We start from the raw sequence: 16975 nt of genomic DNA, 5'->3' as shown, positions 1-16975 counted from the left end.
TGCTCAGTACAGCTGGATATCACCAGATGGCCTGGATGGTAGAAGAGGAAGGAACAGAAAAAAGGTTTGAAGAAGCACTGTCTGAAAATAATCCAGATTTCATGAAAACTCTCTATGACAATATCTTAGAAGCTCAGTAAGCCCCACATAGAAGAAACACAGAGAGAAAAAACCATAAATTACCTAACACATAATTCACTATCTATATATGAATAAGGAACTAAGTGGTCTAAATATCCTTTGAGTTTAGAATAATGCACATTAGTAGACCATTTTAATATTGATGTCCAATTGGTAATAACTGTTTCTTGAGAACCTGCTGAACCTGCCCTATGCCTAAATGTAAATACTGGTGCATTGGAACTTAGGTATATCTTGAGAGCTCATCTCATCTCAGAAGCTAAGCCGGGTTAGACCTTTGTTCGTACTTGGATGGGAAGTATATGTATGCTTGGCATGGCAGTGCACCTATTTCTTACCAGTCACTCTACAGGAGAAAGATGAGGCAATCAGCTTCTGTAAAGATTCACAGCTATGGAAACCCTATAGGGCAAGTCTGTTCTGTCCTATAGGGTTTGCTGTGAATCAGAATCAACTTGAGGGCAGTGAGTTTGGTTTGGTTTAGAACACGATGACATTATCAAACAAATGTCTTATTGTCTCTAGCAATTTAGTAGAACAGTGACTTGAAATTTGGAGTCTAATAAGCTACAATTTAAATTCTGCCCCTCCAAATTTATTACTTGCATAAGGAGCTCTGGTAGCATTGTGGTTACAAATCAGGCTGTGAACTGCAAGGTCAGCAGTTCGAAACTACCAGCTGTTCCACGGGAGAAAGATGAGTCTTTCTGCTCCCGTAAAGATTCACAGCCTCGGAAACCCTGTACAGGATCGCTATGAGTCGGAACCGACTCCACGGCACATAACAACAACAAACATTTACTACTTGCATAGCTTTGGACAAGTGATTGCATCACTCTGACACCCCTTTCTCCTTTATAGGTATAAAATAGTACTACCAACCGCATAGCTGTTGATGGTTAAATGAGCTGATAGATGTTAAAATGCTGGGCGTAGTACATAATGGTTCCTCTCTACATTTTATTTTTATTATCGCTTTCTAATCCTCCTTCTCAAGTTTTTTTGTTTTTGTTTTTTTTCCCCCTGGTTTCTCTATTTTGTTCCCCGTTAATCAGTGGTTCTGAGTACTGGAAGAGACTTCCGAGATCATTTAGTGTCAGACTGTCATCTTACAGTGAGGTCTGATGTTTACCAAGCTTTACTGTATATTTTCAACAATGACACTGAAAGCAAGTTATCTGAGAAACAAAACCGGGCGTTAACATTTGCTGACAATTTTGGCCTTAAGCATAATAGTGCTGATCTTAAAAATGAGCATTTAAATGAATATGCTCACATTACCACTGAATTTCTAGAATGATGGAAAGTGTTGTTAATGGTTCTTTATAGCAGAAGAAATGAGACAAAATAAAGGCTAGGAGCTTAGCTTTTAAACTTTGGGCTAAACTAGAGTTACAAGTCAGATATTTCAATACTGTGTTCAGTGAAGAAGGACGTGCTGTCTTTAAATAGATATTCCATAAATATATGTAGCAAAGAATATAAGGAGACATACATCACTGAAAGCATGAAAAATAAATTGCGTACAGCATAGTATGTAAAACATAATTATAATGTGTGCTTTCCCTTTGCAAAAATTAATTTTAAACATGAGTAGAGACCAGAATATAGACCATAAAGAGTGCCCACACCCAGAAAGCCACAAAGAAGCTATGCTGTGGCATGTGGCTTCCTGGGCAGGGGCCCAGGAGATCAGAAGAAGACTTCCATGTTTCCATTTTTAAAGAACTTGCAATTGTTTGATTTAAAATATATATTAAAAAATTAGCTGCAGAGCCTATTTATAGTTCCAGGAACTTTGCAGAGAGAATAACACAAAAGCACTACAGAACTGCTGAAATTTTAAATAATTCTTTGTAAATGCCCTAGGTTAATTTAGATCCCTGAAAACACATTAGGAAATTAAGCTGTAATGTGAGCTAATTCAGATTTTAATTTGCCAAAAAGAATGATCCAACTGCACAGTTAATGTAAATAGAAGCATAACACAGGGAAATTAATGAATCTTCAAGGAGGTAGATAATTAGCTTCTTTTGTTATTATTGTAGGAGAATGTGGCATTGTCTCTGAGGTGTAAAATAACTGTGGCTTGCTAAGTGATAATGCGCTTCATTTGTCTTTCTTTTTTGTAATAATTATTTATGTTAAACTCTTGTAGGATGAAGCAACAGCCCAGCCACTGAATCTTTCATCCAGACCCAAGACAGCGGAGCTTGTGAAGTCCCCAGCCTCGCCCACCCAGAGCCTCTTCCCAGCCAGCAAAACCAGCCCAGTAAACCTGCCAAACAAAAGCAGCATCCCCAGCCCCATTGGAGGAAGCTTGGGAAGAGGATCCTCTTTAGGTAAATGGAAAGGTCAACACCAGGAAGAGACTTATGAATTAGGTAAAAGAAAATAAACTCTTTTAGTGATGACTTATCCTTGTTTCCAAAGTGATACTGTATAAAAGATAATAGTCTTTCCTACTGAAACAAAACCTGTTCTATCTCCCAGGATTAGATCTTTTAGAAAAGGTGACAATGTAGTTCCTGCTCTGATGGCCAGTTATTTTTAGAATGGGTTCTTAAGACCATGATGAGTTAGATCCAGCAAACCACAGACAGGAATTCCTGTGTTTGGGCAACGCTTCCCCATTGAAGCAACTCCAGGCAGACCAGAGTGACCACCAACCCCCCAATGCCCCACAGCTACCTGCCCAAAATACAAAATTTCTTTGAAATTTTGTATTTTCTTTTTTAAGTAAATGTGAATTTTGCATATTATCCCATATATATATATATATATTTTACATTTAAACAAATAGGAACGACATACTTCAAAGGTAAAATGTGAAATAAAAATGCTATCTTGGGAGGTATGTCATCATAATCCTCTCTGGCTTCTTGAAAATGCTGTCATGTGATCCTGGAAAAGTTACTTAATGTTCTTGATAAAATGTCTTGCTATGTTTTAGGTGAAAGCTTACACTTCAAATTAAGTTCGCATCTAATGTTCTGTGACATTGTGACACTTTTCACAGTGGGTCAACATTCTCATTATTTCCATTCTATTTGTTCTGTTTCCATGGTTGTAGCTTCCCTGTCCCTCCTTGTCTTCTCATCTTTGATCTCAGATAGTTTCTTGTTTATGGGAGCACATTATTCATGGGTTATATTATTAATAAGTGAATCTGTTATTTGACTGAAAGGTGACCTCCAGGAGTAACTTCACTACCAAGTCTCAGGGCTTTCTCTAGTTTCTATCAGTCCAATAGATCTGGCCTTTTGGGGGGAGTTTTAATTTTGTTCTTCATATTTCTTCCAGTCTATCTGGGACCTTCTATTGTGTCCCTGTTCAGAAGAGATTTAATAGCTTTGTGCACAGTTTTCAAATCTGTGAAATGGGAATATTATTCCCCCACGATCTGAAAGTACAAGGAGCTCTGGTAGCGTAGTGGTTACGAGTCGGGCTGTGAACTGCAAGGTCAGCAGTTTGAAACCACCAGCGGTTCTGCGGGGGAAAGATGAGGCTTTCTGCAAAGCCCGTAAAGATTTACAGCCTTGGAAACCCTGTACAGGGTCGCTATGAGTCGGAACCGACTCCATGGCACTTAACAACAACAACATCTGAAAGTGCAGCCTTACACACTATGAAACCTTTCATAAACCAAAATGGTATAAAGTGAAGAAGCAATTACCAGTAATTTATGTGAGAAAATTTTTTGAGCATTCCCAGACCTACAGATGTATGTATTGGAGTCCTGGTGTGTCACTGTGAGATAAAGCATGGGACTATGAGGTCAGTTTGAACAGCAAGGTCAGTAGTTCAAACCCACAAACTGCTCCTCAGAGACCCTATACAAAGTCGCTATGAGTTGGAACTGCCTCAACATCCCCTAACAACAACATACATACATACATATATATATATGGAGTGATGTGGCTCTATAGCACAAGTACTGGACTTCTAACCATAAGGTCAGAGGTTTGAGCCCAGTAGCTGCGTTGTGGGAGAAGATTTATAGCCTTGGAAACCCTATAGAGGGTCGTTATGAGTTGGGAACCACTGCACAACACCTAACAACTACAGCTAGAGAGCTGTAATAATCATAATACTTCTCAGCTAGCAGCCCTGCGGGTCCACTAGTAAGCACTCTGTTGGTAACCAAAAATTTGGTGATTAAAATCCACCAGCTTTTCTCTGGAAGGATTAGAAATCCTCTTCTATAAAGATTCCAAAAGCCAGAAATCAAACCCATTGCCTTCAAATTATCCAGTTGATACTTACTCACAGTTGACCATACAGCTGACAGCTTTGGAAATCCTATGGGACATTTCCACTCTATCTTCTAGGGCCACTATGAGTCAGGATTGACTCAAAAGCAATGAATTTTGCTTTGGCTTCTTAGCGAGAGAGTGTCCAATAAATATAAATATTAGTGTTATTATAGTCTTTAAATCTTTTAATTTTCTAATAAGGACACAGAGATTCAGAGATGTTAAGGTCTGAGCTTTTGGCAGCACAGGGATTAGAACGAGAATTTCTTTACCATACTGCCTTCCTTACATTATTAAGTCCTAGATTCTATTATAATAAAGAAAATGTGTATTATTATATATAGTTTTAAAGTATTTTTGTCCATCTTATGGCCTTTGATTTTCATAATAATCCTGTGAATTAGGTGTTGTCGTCGGTAAGTGCCATTGAATCCGTTTTGACCATAGCAACCCTGTCATAGCATTTACAAATCGGGCTTCTAATTACAAGGTCAGCAGGTCGAAACTACTAGCAGATCTGCAGGAGAAAGATGATGCTTTCTGCTCCCGTAAAGATCTGCAGTCTCAGTAACCCTATAAAGGGTTGCTATGAGTCAGAACCAACTCCACAGCACATAACCACCATAGGGTTTCCAAGGAGCGACTGGTGAGTTTGAACTGCTGACTTGTGATTCAAACAAACCTTGAGGTCCAGCACATTATCTCGCAGAGCTGTACACATACAATAGAGAGTAGTATTGTAGCTTTGCAGACTTAGCGACGGCCACAGCCATTTAGGTGTTAATTAGCAGTGCCAGGACTGGCCTCCTGTTCCTCCCACACAGTGCTCTTTTTTGTTAACTCCAAGTTGGAACATTTGTTGAACTGTGCTTGAATCTACGTAAACTTAAGATATGAGATGTATGAGGGTAATATGAGAAATACTGCTGCTGGGGTTGTAGTTCAGACATGCATAGTATATTATAACAAAATGTGCATTGTATGTTGCATACATGAATAGTATGCTACAAACAAAAGCATGTTTCTATGATCAGCCAATGACTGTAGACAGTTCCCTAAGTATTACACTTATCTTAATCTCATTAGCATGCTTTTAAAAAAATGTCCATTCAAAACAGTAACTTGCAAGGGGATCTGCTGCACCAGATAAATTCAAGGCAGAGAGGTCGTTCAGAAAGCTATTACAACTGTTTTGTGAGACTTCAAAGGGGGTAATCTGTTTGGATTTTCTCAGAGGACACAGGATGATCATGGAGACTTACTAGGAAGAATTTTAAGAAAACTGAAAACTGGTGAGAAAAAGGCCAGGAAAGTTTCATGAGCATTTTTTTTTCCCATTGTGACAATACACCTGCACATTCTTAGAGAGTAGCAAGGGCTGCTGTTGTATGAGAATTTCTTTGGGAAATTGTATCCCATCCCTTTACAGCCCTGATCTTGCCCCTTCAGCCACAAGAATCTTTCAAAGGAACACAATTTGTGTCCCTCAAGAATGTCAAAACTGCCATTTGGACATGGTGTTTTCAAAGAGCAAAGAATTCTCCGGGGAAGTCTTAGAGAGATGGAAATACCACCTTCTAGAGTGTGAAGACCTATGCTGGCGTCACGGTTAGATATTTTTGTTTCATAGTAGTTTCTACGATTTCATAGCAATACTGTTTGACTTAGCCTCGTAAATCTTTGTCACTGAAATGTGGGACAGTAGGATCCATATAGCGGCCATCTTGTGAATCCAGATGCCTCTTCCAGGGGCACGGAGGTTTTCATCCAAGTCAGTGGCATTCGTGTGGGAGATGTGAGTCATTTCCAGCTTGTGAATAGAAACACTAGTCCTTGGCTTGCTTGTTGGAAGTTGTGAGATGAGAAAAAACGCCAACAAAAAGAACAATAATAGGCTTGACTTTGAAATTGCCCTGCTGTAATCAACTGGATTTTGTTTGGAAAGCATTTGTTTGCCGTGCCGAGCCTTGTGAGCAGCAGAGATGACTATGTTACAGAGCTGCTCTGATACAGCCCACACCCCTGCAGAGCACATTTCTAAGGCCCCTGAGCTAGAAATAGCACTTGAGCTTGGATAAGCACTCTATCCAAGTATTTCAGATTTGTATCTGCAAAAAAATCCCAGACCAAAAGATGTTGGTTTCTGTATCCTAAAAAGTGATTATTGGACTTTTTAAAAAAATTCCATAGGTAGCCTGGGGAAGTTTTCTCAAACTCAAATGTGTATGCACATGCATTACACACATACAGACATGTGGTGTGAACACACACACACATGCACACATGGACCCTGAAATGCTCTCACATGACTAAAATTGGGTGTATCCAGGAAAACTTTTCACAGCACTTCAAATCCATCAATCAGTAAACAATTGCTCTGTTTTTGTTTAAAATTGGAGAAAACTTATACAAAGTATTAATCGTGGCACTGTGGGTTAATGCACTGGATTACAAAACTGATTTCAACTGCAAGGTCAGCGGTTCAAGCTTATCAGCCAATCCTTGGAAACCCTATACAGGGTTGCTGTGGTTGGAACCAACTCGACAGCACATAACAGCAACAACAACAAAATAAAAAGCAAGATACAGAGAAATTAGCAAATTAGTCCGTTGAATTTTGACTGACCCTCACCTCGCCCCATGCTGCAGAGAATGGTAGTGGAGGTGTAGTCGATTCTGACTCATAGCGACCTTGCATAGGGTTTCCAAGGCTCTAAATCTTTATGGGAGCAGAAAGCCTCATCTTTCTCCCATGGAACAGCTGGTAGTTTTGAACTACTGACCTTGAGGTTATCAGCCCGACTCATAACCACTGCGCTACCAGAGCTCCTTGCTACATAGAATAAGTGAACGTAAATGTTTCATCTCACTTTATGTGGAACTCTGTACTTAAGTGAAAACAATTCCCACACAGATAGCCATCACTATGTCAGGAAGACCAGGAACTGAAAGCAGTGGGTGTTCTGGGTGGGGGTGGGGAATGGGTTGTCATTTCTTGGTAAATAACTAAGGCGGCATGATGAGTAGGATGCTTCATTAACCAGCCAGCAATTGGGCATTGCAGAGTGCGGTGCATTCTTTCCGCCCCCTGTCTCCTGCAGTGGACATGTGAACACACAGATACGGATGGTCCGGAAATACCCATGCAGCCTTCTGCTAGGCTAGCTTTCCTGCACTATCACAACACATGTAACAGGTAGCTAGGACGGATATCTCTCCCTCCCTGACACAACCCTGCCCGGTCTTCATCACGCTGTGCTTGCTGCTTCCTCCTCACTGTTCTCTCTCAAAGGAGGCAGACCAGATATCTCCCCCAACTGTACATACAGTTAGAACTTGGGAACCTTCATCTGGGTAAGGAAGTGGTAGTCCCCAGAGAAATCGGAGTGCTGGGGTATCCTTTAAAACTAAAGAAACAGCACAACTGGGTTGCCCTGGCTTTCTCTACTCTAAACCTAGTCATGCCTAGTTTTCTTAACAGCCAGTGTGCCCCTTTCTTGTTAGAGAATGTAACATACTACAGGGAAGTGGATAGTAGCGGTGCTTTTTAAGAGTCTAACCTCACAAACCCACTAATAATGTATCCTGTATACACAGATATCCTGTCCAGTCTCAACTCCCCTGCCCTGTTTGGAGATCAGGATACAGTGATGAAAGCCATTCAGGAAGCTCGAAAGATGCGAGAACAAATCCAGCGGGAGCAGCAGCAACAGCAGCCACATGGTGTTGATGGGAAACTGTCCTCCATGAATAATATGGGGCTGAACAACTGCAGGAATGAGAAGGTAAGCTTGCTTCCCTCCTTCACTGGCTCTGCTGGACCCATTGGCTCACTGCATCTGCCTGTTTCCAGGCTCCCAGGCTCCAATCTAGAGCCAAAGACTCAATCAGGCTTCTAAGTAGCCTGAGGGCTGTGTGGTAATTTCTTCACATCTGTCTTGTATTACATTCAAGCATTATTACTGATAAATACACTGAACTAGTTCCCATTTTAGTTGGGTTTCCTCTTAGGCCTCCAGCCGACCTGCCAATTGGTCTATTCTCTGTCGTATTATGAATGATGTAGAAGCTGTTGTTGTTAAGTGCTGTTGAGTCCGTTAGCAACAACCCATAGCGACCCTGTATAGGGTTTCTGAGGAGCAGCAGGTGAGCTTGAACCGCTGACCTTGCTGTTCAAACTGACTTTGCAGTCCGGCGCATTAACCCGTAGCACTACACCATGACTTCCTGGATGTTCAAGGAGAATGTAGAAGTATTCCATATGAAAGGGTATATATATGTGCATATATATATTACATATACAGGGTCATTATGGGTTGGAATCCACTTGATAGTACTTAACAACAACAACAAGTATGGTGCACTGGATGACAAGGTCAGTTTGAACTGCAAGGTCAGTGACTCAAACCCACCAGCCCATTCGCGGCTAAAGTTTTGTAGAATAAGAAAAGCATTTAGAAAGAAAAAAGAAGTATATTTGCTCAGCATGAAGGCTAATGTGTTTATTAGGATTCAACATTAAATTCAATACTGAATTCCTACCAACCAGAGTGAACAAATCAAAACAAAATAGTTTACAAAATACATTCATTTATTTTCAGATTGAGCAAATTGTTGATTGAGCGACTATTATATGACCGACACTATTTAGGCACTAGAGAGAGAGCAGTGAAAAAATCAGACCAAACCCTGCTCTCATACAGCTCCCATTCTAGTAGAGGAATACAGGCATTGGAGAAATCCATATTTAATGTAGGGGCACCAGTCTTCAGAACAAAACTTGCAGTTTTCCAGTACCTTCGATGATGTTTAAAGTAGCCTGTGGAAGAAGTCAGAAAGATGGCATGTGGACACATGTACTATGACTGAAGCATGGGGATCCACAGCCCTAACCAGAGTGTTGTCTGTTGTTGTTTGTTTTACTTTGTGTTTCATGTGTTTCATCTTCAAAAGGTACGGTGATGCGATAGTCTGAGAACGTGGGCTACAGGACAGTTGGTCATGCTGACTCAACCTCTCACTCTGGATTGTTCTACTGTAGTCTCTGGCCCCACTAGGAGACAGCTGGTTGTGGGGGGCAGGGAAGAGTTTTAAGAGCATGGGAGTATGATGGGACTCGCAAGGCATGTATGCGATCAAAGTCTTCAAGCAGATTAGGAAGCTTAGCTCTGGAAGACTGTTGGCTTCCAAAAGCTTAGGAAAGAATTTCACTTTACCCTCAATTCTCACTGCACTGAGTTACTGATATTAAATATATATATATATATCCCAAAACACATTGCCATTAATATAAATATATATAGAGAGATACATGTATGTTGTATGTATGCATGCAATGTATATATTTTATATGAGTAGGTTTCCTATCAAAAACAATTTTTCATGGAAAAAACTGCATTATTTTCCAATTTCATTTTTTTTTACCAACTTTTTGAAACTCCCTCATATATGTATGGAACCGACACAGCTGTAGGCACTGTAGGATAAGCACTGGACTGCTAACTACAAGGTCAGTGGTTCAAATTCACCAGCTGCTTCTTGGAAACCCTACATAGGGCCACTATGAGTCTGAACCGACTCAACGACACTTAAAAACCACAACAGCATTATGTGTCTATATGCTTGTCTATAAAGGAAGGAATAGTGTAGTGGATTATGCATTGAGCTGTTAACCATAAGGTTGGCGGTTCAAATCTACCAGCAGCTCTGCTGGAGACACATAATAAGGCTTTCTGCACCCATAAAGATTTACAGCCTCAGGTTCTCTAAACAGGATCATCAGTATGAGTTGGAACCCACTCGCAGGCTCACAACATCATCAACAAGAATATATATAAAAAAGAGAGAGTGACTCCCTGGTTGGCACAAGTAGTTAAATGCCTGGCTACAAACTGAGAGGTTGAAACACCTCCTATGTTTCCCATACCTTTTAAACTAAATCAGGGTAAGCTCTTTAGTATAAAGAACAAATATATTACTTTGGCACAAATCCTCACACAGTGGTGGAAGGGTCAGCAGAAGGAAAACGGAGATTTTTCAGATGTTGGCCTACTGGTCAAACCACATGGTTATTTTAGCTACTTTCCAGTTGAGTTAATGCACAAAGCCATGGAAATTTCAGGATCTCATAAGTATACTATAGCGTGTAATTGGTTTATTAGGTTAAATCGGGATTTCGCAACCTTGGCATTATTGAGTTTGGTTAAACAACTCTTTGTCATTGGGGGCCATCTAATTTTCGAAAGTTTCACTGGTGGTGGTGGTGATGTGCTGTGGAGTTGGTTCCAATTCATAGCGACCCTGTACAGGGTTTCCGAGGCTGTAAATCTTTACAGGAGCAGAAAGCCTCATTTTTCTCCTGCGGAACTGCTGGTAGTTTCGAACTGCTGTCCCTGAGGTTAGCAGCCCAATTCATAACCACTACATTACCTGAGCTCCTTCACTAGATGCCACCAAACCTCCATTGTGGGTGCTAAGTATGTCTTGTGCCAACTAAATATGTCTCCAGACATTTCTGCATGTCCTCTGAGAGGTTGGGGTGGGGTTGGGGATTCACTCTGGTAAAAACAAAACCCTGATTGGGCTAAATAGAGTCTATTTAGAAACAGTACATTGCAGAATGTCATTTCACACACTCAAACGATTTCATTTAAATCTCCATACTTATTGTTAAATTATGAAAGATTACTTGCCTTACATTAGTGTTATGAACAGAATATTTCCTTGAAAAATACATGTAGAAATTTTGTTTGGGCTATTAACATAGAAAGCATTTAAACTAGAAAGTTTGTGTGTATGTGATTTAGGATCCCCTGTGGATGCAAACGATTTATGCTCCTTTGCTAGCACTGTAGGGTCAGCACTAGGCTGCTAACCACATGGTCAGGCATTGAAACCCATCAGCCACTCCTCAGAAACCCCATCTAGGGTCGCTATGAATTAGAACGGACACAACGGTACTTAACAACAGCAACAACTGACTTAAAGGTTGGGAGTTTGTACCCTCCCCCTGACACCACAGGAAAAAGACCTGGTCATCTATGTTCATAAAAGGTTACAACCCCCAAAGTCTAGGAATACGTCTACTCTTTAGCCTATGGGGCTATCTTGAGTCAGAATCAACTTGACAGCTTTTGGTTTACATGGGATTTCGTTCTGGGGGAAAAAGAGAAAGAAATTCTGTATCATTACAGCAACTCTGCCTTACAGTGTAGCTCCTGTCTTACTAAGCAGACCCAGGACAGCAGCACCCCGACCCCGGTGCACTAGGGTGAGTCACAACATACAGCTCATAGAACCCTCTATTTTACAGAATTACCAAACGTGAAGCCATTGTCTCTTAACATATCCTTCATCTTGGTGTAGACACTTCTGAAAACAGTGTTTCCATCTCTCTAACCCTCACATTTCAGACATGTTATCAGGAGAAGGACATCATGCTTGGTAAAGTAGAGGGTCAGCGAAAAAGAGGAAGACTGTCCAACCAGGCGGATCTACACAGTGGCAGCAGTAGTGGGCTTCAGCATAACAATTGTGAGGATGGTGCAAGGACGGGCAGTGTTTTGTTCTATTGTGCATAGGGTCTTTATGAGTTGGAACCAACTCAACAGCACCTAACAACAACACCAACTCTTTTCTGAAGCTTTCTGCATTTTTCTATTTACACCACATCAAAACAGTAGTTTGGGCACACTTGAGGGACTCCATTTCAATGTTCTTTGAGTTATTAGGAACAAGACGAAGACTGAATGGGTAAGATCAAGGCTTGGTGGGTAGATAGGGTAAGATGTCTCAATGAAATTCTTGTAGGCCAGACCTTGTTGTTCTCTAAGCATGAGCAGGTACCTTGTCATAATGCAACTTTCCTGGCCTTTTTCTCACCAATGCAGTTTTCTGTGTTCTTAAAACCTCTTCCTAATAAGCTTCCATGGTCATCCTATGCCTTTGAGAAAAATATTTTCCATAACCTTCTGAGCTGACCTCTCTGCTTTAATTGAACTGGCCCAGCAGATCCCCTCAGAAGCCACTGTTTTCGTTGGACCCTTTCTTGAAAGCACCCTAATGAGACTAACACAAATATATTACTCAGAGAGCTTGTCTGCAGCCATCCACTGGTCACAGAAACATCCTTAAACATTTTAAGAAACAAAAAAGCCTGTATGTGTATGAACTGGAACCCTCGTAGAAACACAAATTTACCTTCATAAATTTGTACTGGGAGCAAATTTGGGTGCTCCTGAATGGCACAAACAGTTAATTCCTCAGCTCCTCCCCAAAAAGCTAGAGGTTCAAACCCACTAAGAGGCACCTCAGAAACGAAAGCCTGTCAGTCTGCTTCCAAAATATGAGAGCCATGAGAACACTCTGGAGTACGATTCTGTTCTGCCTTAGGTGAGGTTCCCACGAGTCAGAACTGACTTGATAATGGTTAGTATTGGTTGGCCAGCAATGATTTTCTCTGTTTCTCCAACACTGATGCTCTATGTTGAATTTGTGTCATCAATTGGAGTTGAAATTCAAAATTAGACCCTAGTAACTTCAGGTCCTTCAGGATAATTTGAAGTATTTTTTATTGACTTTTCTTAAATTCATTTGGGAGAAAGAAGCCTGAAGTTGGGAAATAATGAAACCTAATTCACTGGTCTATGAACCACAAGATCAGTAGTTCAAGCCCAAGAGCTGCTCCTTGGAAACGCTATACAGGGTCTCTATGAGTTGAAACTGACTCAACAGCATTTAACTACAACGATGTTGTCTAGAAAGATAAAGAATAAAGGTGGAAGATGAGTTCAGGTTAAATTATATATTGTAATAATCATAATAACTCAAAGCTTGATAACTCAAAGCTTGACCTTTGATAATCACATAATCACACTGAATGTGTGGTAGAGTGGGTTCCCTGGTTCCTTGTTTGTATAACGTTATCTCAGTGGGTAAGTTTCCTCAGGATGAATGTTGGGCATTGGAACAGCCCATTATATTCAGGAATGTTATATTCATAAGTGCTTCTTAACATCTGCTACCTCCTGAATAACATCACCATTTTGAACACTTATTTTGTGATTTTCAAGACATTGTTTAGTATCTGGAGCTAATCTCTATCCTTGCATGTTAGGTTAGTTACAATTATGTGGATTGCATTTTTCTTCTAAGGTCAAAAAGGATAAATGTATGAAATGCATTTTTGTTATTGTTAGGTGCTGTCAAGATGATCCCAACTGACAATGATCCTAGATGTAAGGGTTACAAGGAGCAGCTGGGAGGTTTGAACCACTGACCTGTGGTTTGCAGTTGGGTGCTAATTGGATTGTGATGATTCAGTTTCATTGTCTTCAAGACTGTTCACGTTGGAATTTTCTCAATTTCTTTAAATCTGTTGTTGTTGTTGTTGTTGTTATGTGCCGTAGAGTCGGTTCTGACTCATAGCGGCCCTGTACAGGGTTTCCGAGGCCATAAATCTTTACGGGAGCAGAAAGCCTCCTCTTTCTCCTGTGGAACAGCTGGTAGTTTCGAACTGCTGACCTTGTAGTTTGCAGCCCGATTCGTAACCACTATGCTACCAGAGCTCTTTAAATCTAGAGATCCATAAATTAGATTTATGAATTTGTTCTGTGCAAACTATAATAGCAATTCTAGAAAAAAATTTAGCAGTGTTGCTGTCATAACACTTTATAAGAAGTCATGAAACCCACCTTTGCTCTCTCTCATTGAGACATTCTTTATGAAAATATGCACCACAGATTTGGAGTCCCTGGGAAGCAAGCTATGAGATGGAGATTAGGAAGCAGGTTTATTAGGAAGTGCTTTGGGGAATGTCATCTGTGGAAGGAAAAGAGATTTAAAAAGTCAGGCAGAGGTTGGGTTGTGATTCAGGATCTACCAGGATCTTACCTAACCCAATAGGAAGTTTGAGACTTCAAAGATCATTCACAGGGAGGGAGCTTTTTATACACCTCCATACGCTTGTACGGAGTCCTGGTATGACGCTGTAGGATAAGCTCTGGATCACAAGGTCTGTTTGAGCTGCAAGGTTAGTGGTTCAAACCCAACCAGTCACTCCTCAAAAACACTATACTGGGTTCTAAGAGTCGGAACCCATTTGACAGCACTTAACAACAACAACAATACACTTGCATGAACCAGTTTCTGGGAGAGGACTGTGCTGGGAAGGGACCATGACCCTTTGGTGAGGTGACTGTCTTCAGCAGTTTCGATGAGGTTGACAGCTGAAGGCTATCTACCAACAGCACTCCTGGCAGCTGAGGGGATAAATCTTTCAATCATGAAGGGAAATCTGGGCAGTGCATCCCAGTGTCCCCTGCAGAGTGTTATTGTAACTAACATTCAGTAACATTAGCTATATATAAACCATGCTCTCTATATCATAAATGTAAGCAAACATTTACTACAGAGACATCGAGGGTCTCTGTATCTTTATGTTGTGGTTAAGTGTCCATCTAGTCAGGTCCCACTCATAGAAATCTTGTATAGGGTTTCTAAGGCTGTAAATTTTTGCAGGAAACAGAAAGCCTCATCTTTTCTCCTGTGGAGCAGCTGGTGGCCTCGAACTGCCAACCTTGTGGTTTGCAGTTCAACACATATAAAATCACATGCATATCAATCTGTTTAGCCATGGTGATGTTTCACTTTATTGGGCAATTCCATATTTTGGAACTTTAGAATGAAATACTTGCACTTGATTGACCAGAACGGCACCAATGGAGTTGTTCTGGTTGGCTGTATCAAGGGGAATTTAGAGTCTGGTAAATACATAGATTGTGGAGACCATAGACTGTAACGGCGCCGTGGGAGCTCTTATGCTCCATCATTTCAAAGAGCTTTTGTGTATAGATTGTCAGTGTCCTGCCAGCAGAGATCTAAGTTTCAGGCCCTGGCTTTTAGCTTCCAATACTAAGAACACCCAGCCAATTCCATGTGTAATTATATCATATTATAGGCTAATTGCTTACCAAATTTTTGTTGTTGTTTTCACATCTGTAAAATAGGGAATGTTTTAGTCATGACAGTATAACACAGAATTTTAAATTAGCTGCTTCTAAATGTCCTCAGAGCTATCTGAGGTATGTGGCTAGAAGAAAAGCCAGACAGGTGGGACTTCCTGGTAAGCAGGTCACTGTTAAAGTGTGTTCCATAACTTTTTTTTTTTGACCATCTTGATGTTTGATTGCTAACCAGTGATTGGTTAGAGTACTTTTTGGCATAGGTGTTATATAACTGGGAAATTTGGTTCTATTATTCATGTTAGTAATCTTGATTATCTACTTATAAGAGCTGCTCAGAAACAGGCAGATCACACATACATGCATCTGGCCTGAGTTGCCATTCTTTTCATTCTCTGGGAATCTCTTGAGAAAAAAAATTGACTACTCAGGTGGTCAAGTGAACCAATCTTACAGACCCTGTAAACACACTCTACCTGCTCCTGGCACATGTTCAAGCTTACTGTAGAATGAAAGAACATCTGATCTTGCCCAACTGCTTCAGTTTACAGATAGGTAAACAAACCTAGAGAAAGTAAACTACTCAGGTTCACATTGTGGATCAATGGTGGTGAAAAAAATGAAATCTCAAGTTTGTTAATGTCTGGTGGTGGCTGTGTGCCGTGGAGTCGATTCCAACTCACAGCGACCCTGTACCGAGGCTGTAAATCTTTACAGGAGCAGAAAGCCTCATCTTTCTCCTGTGGAACAGCTGGTAGTTCTGAACTGCTGACCTTAAGGTCTGCAGCCCAGTTCGTAACTGCTACGCTACCAGAGCTCCTTTCTAGTCAATGGTATTTCTGTTTATAGAATGGTTCTAGATTCATTTATTATCTGTGGAATCTTTGAACCTGTCATGTACAAAAGTAGTTTTACATTGACAGTAGTAAAGCAGTGTATAAAGAAAAGTAGAAGAAAACAGAAATACAATGAGTCTCTCCCAAGCCCCATTGCTGTATTTGAGGATCCCCTCCCTGCTAGAGTCATGAATACTTGCCACATTTTATGTGGGTTGGGCATTCTTTCATGCCTGTGATGTCCATTGTTTTGGGTTTTGCAGTTGTATCAGACAAGGAACAGAAGATTGCACAATGGTAGCATAGATAAAGAGACAAAGGAGGTGGTTACGTTAGGGCCAATAACAGAATTAAAGGTCACATGGTATATTAAAAAGAGCATGGGTTTTGGAGTTGAATGCTGAGTCTCAGTTCTGTCTGTACTATTTTTAGTTGTGTTACTTAAGTAAGTTACTTAACCTCTCTGAGTTTCGATAACTGGACCTATAAAATGGAAATAATGACCCTTTCCTTCAAGAGTAGTATTGAGGGAAAACAGATGTAGAGCATGTATCTGGCACAGGAGACACTCTGTAAATATCACTTCCTTTCTTACTCTAAGACCTCAGGCAGTACACTGATTATTTTGTTCATTTTACACTCTTTGGTCCTCTTCAATAAGTGGCTAATTGGTTAAGTCTACTGTTCAATCAACTCTACTTTGAGGAGGCAGCTCTTCCCCAGTCTCATTTTGAGTGCCTTCCAACCTGAGGGGCTCATTTTCTGGCACTATATCTGACAG

At 40.6% G+C, this 16975-nt stretch overlaps 1 protein-coding gene across 5 annotated transcripts in view; it reads left to right on the top strand.

The window, feature by feature from the left end:
* The window catches only part of SOX6 (SRY (sex determining region Y)-box 6), a 691777-nt gene that overhangs the window by 573185 nt on the left and 101617 nt on the right, over positions 1-16975 (top strand). For 3 of the 5 annotated variants that reach the window (XM_006865785.1, XM_006865784.1, XM_006865787.1), the window contains 2 exons: positions 2300-2483; positions 7995-8182. In XM_006865785.1, the coding sequence (XP_006865847.1) occupies positions 2300-2483; positions 7995-8182 (372 nt within the window). Of the gene's footprint in view, positions 1-2299; positions 2526-7994; positions 8183-16975 lie in introns of all 5 variants that reach the window. The other 2 variants (XM_006865786.1, XM_006865788.1) reach the window with 1 other exon arrangement.

Source organism: Chrysochloris asiatica, unplaced genomic scaffold, assembly GCF_000296735.1.
Source record: "Chrysochloris asiatica unplaced genomic scaffold, ChrAsi1.0 scaffold00083, whole genome shotgun sequence".
Classification (NCBI taxonomy): Eukaryota; Metazoa; Chordata; class Mammalia; order Afrosoricida; family Chrysochloridae; genus Chrysochloris; species Chrysochloris asiatica.
The sequence above is the reverse complement of the archived record's forward strand: the minus strand, read 5'-3'. Positions and strand labels throughout refer to the sequence as shown.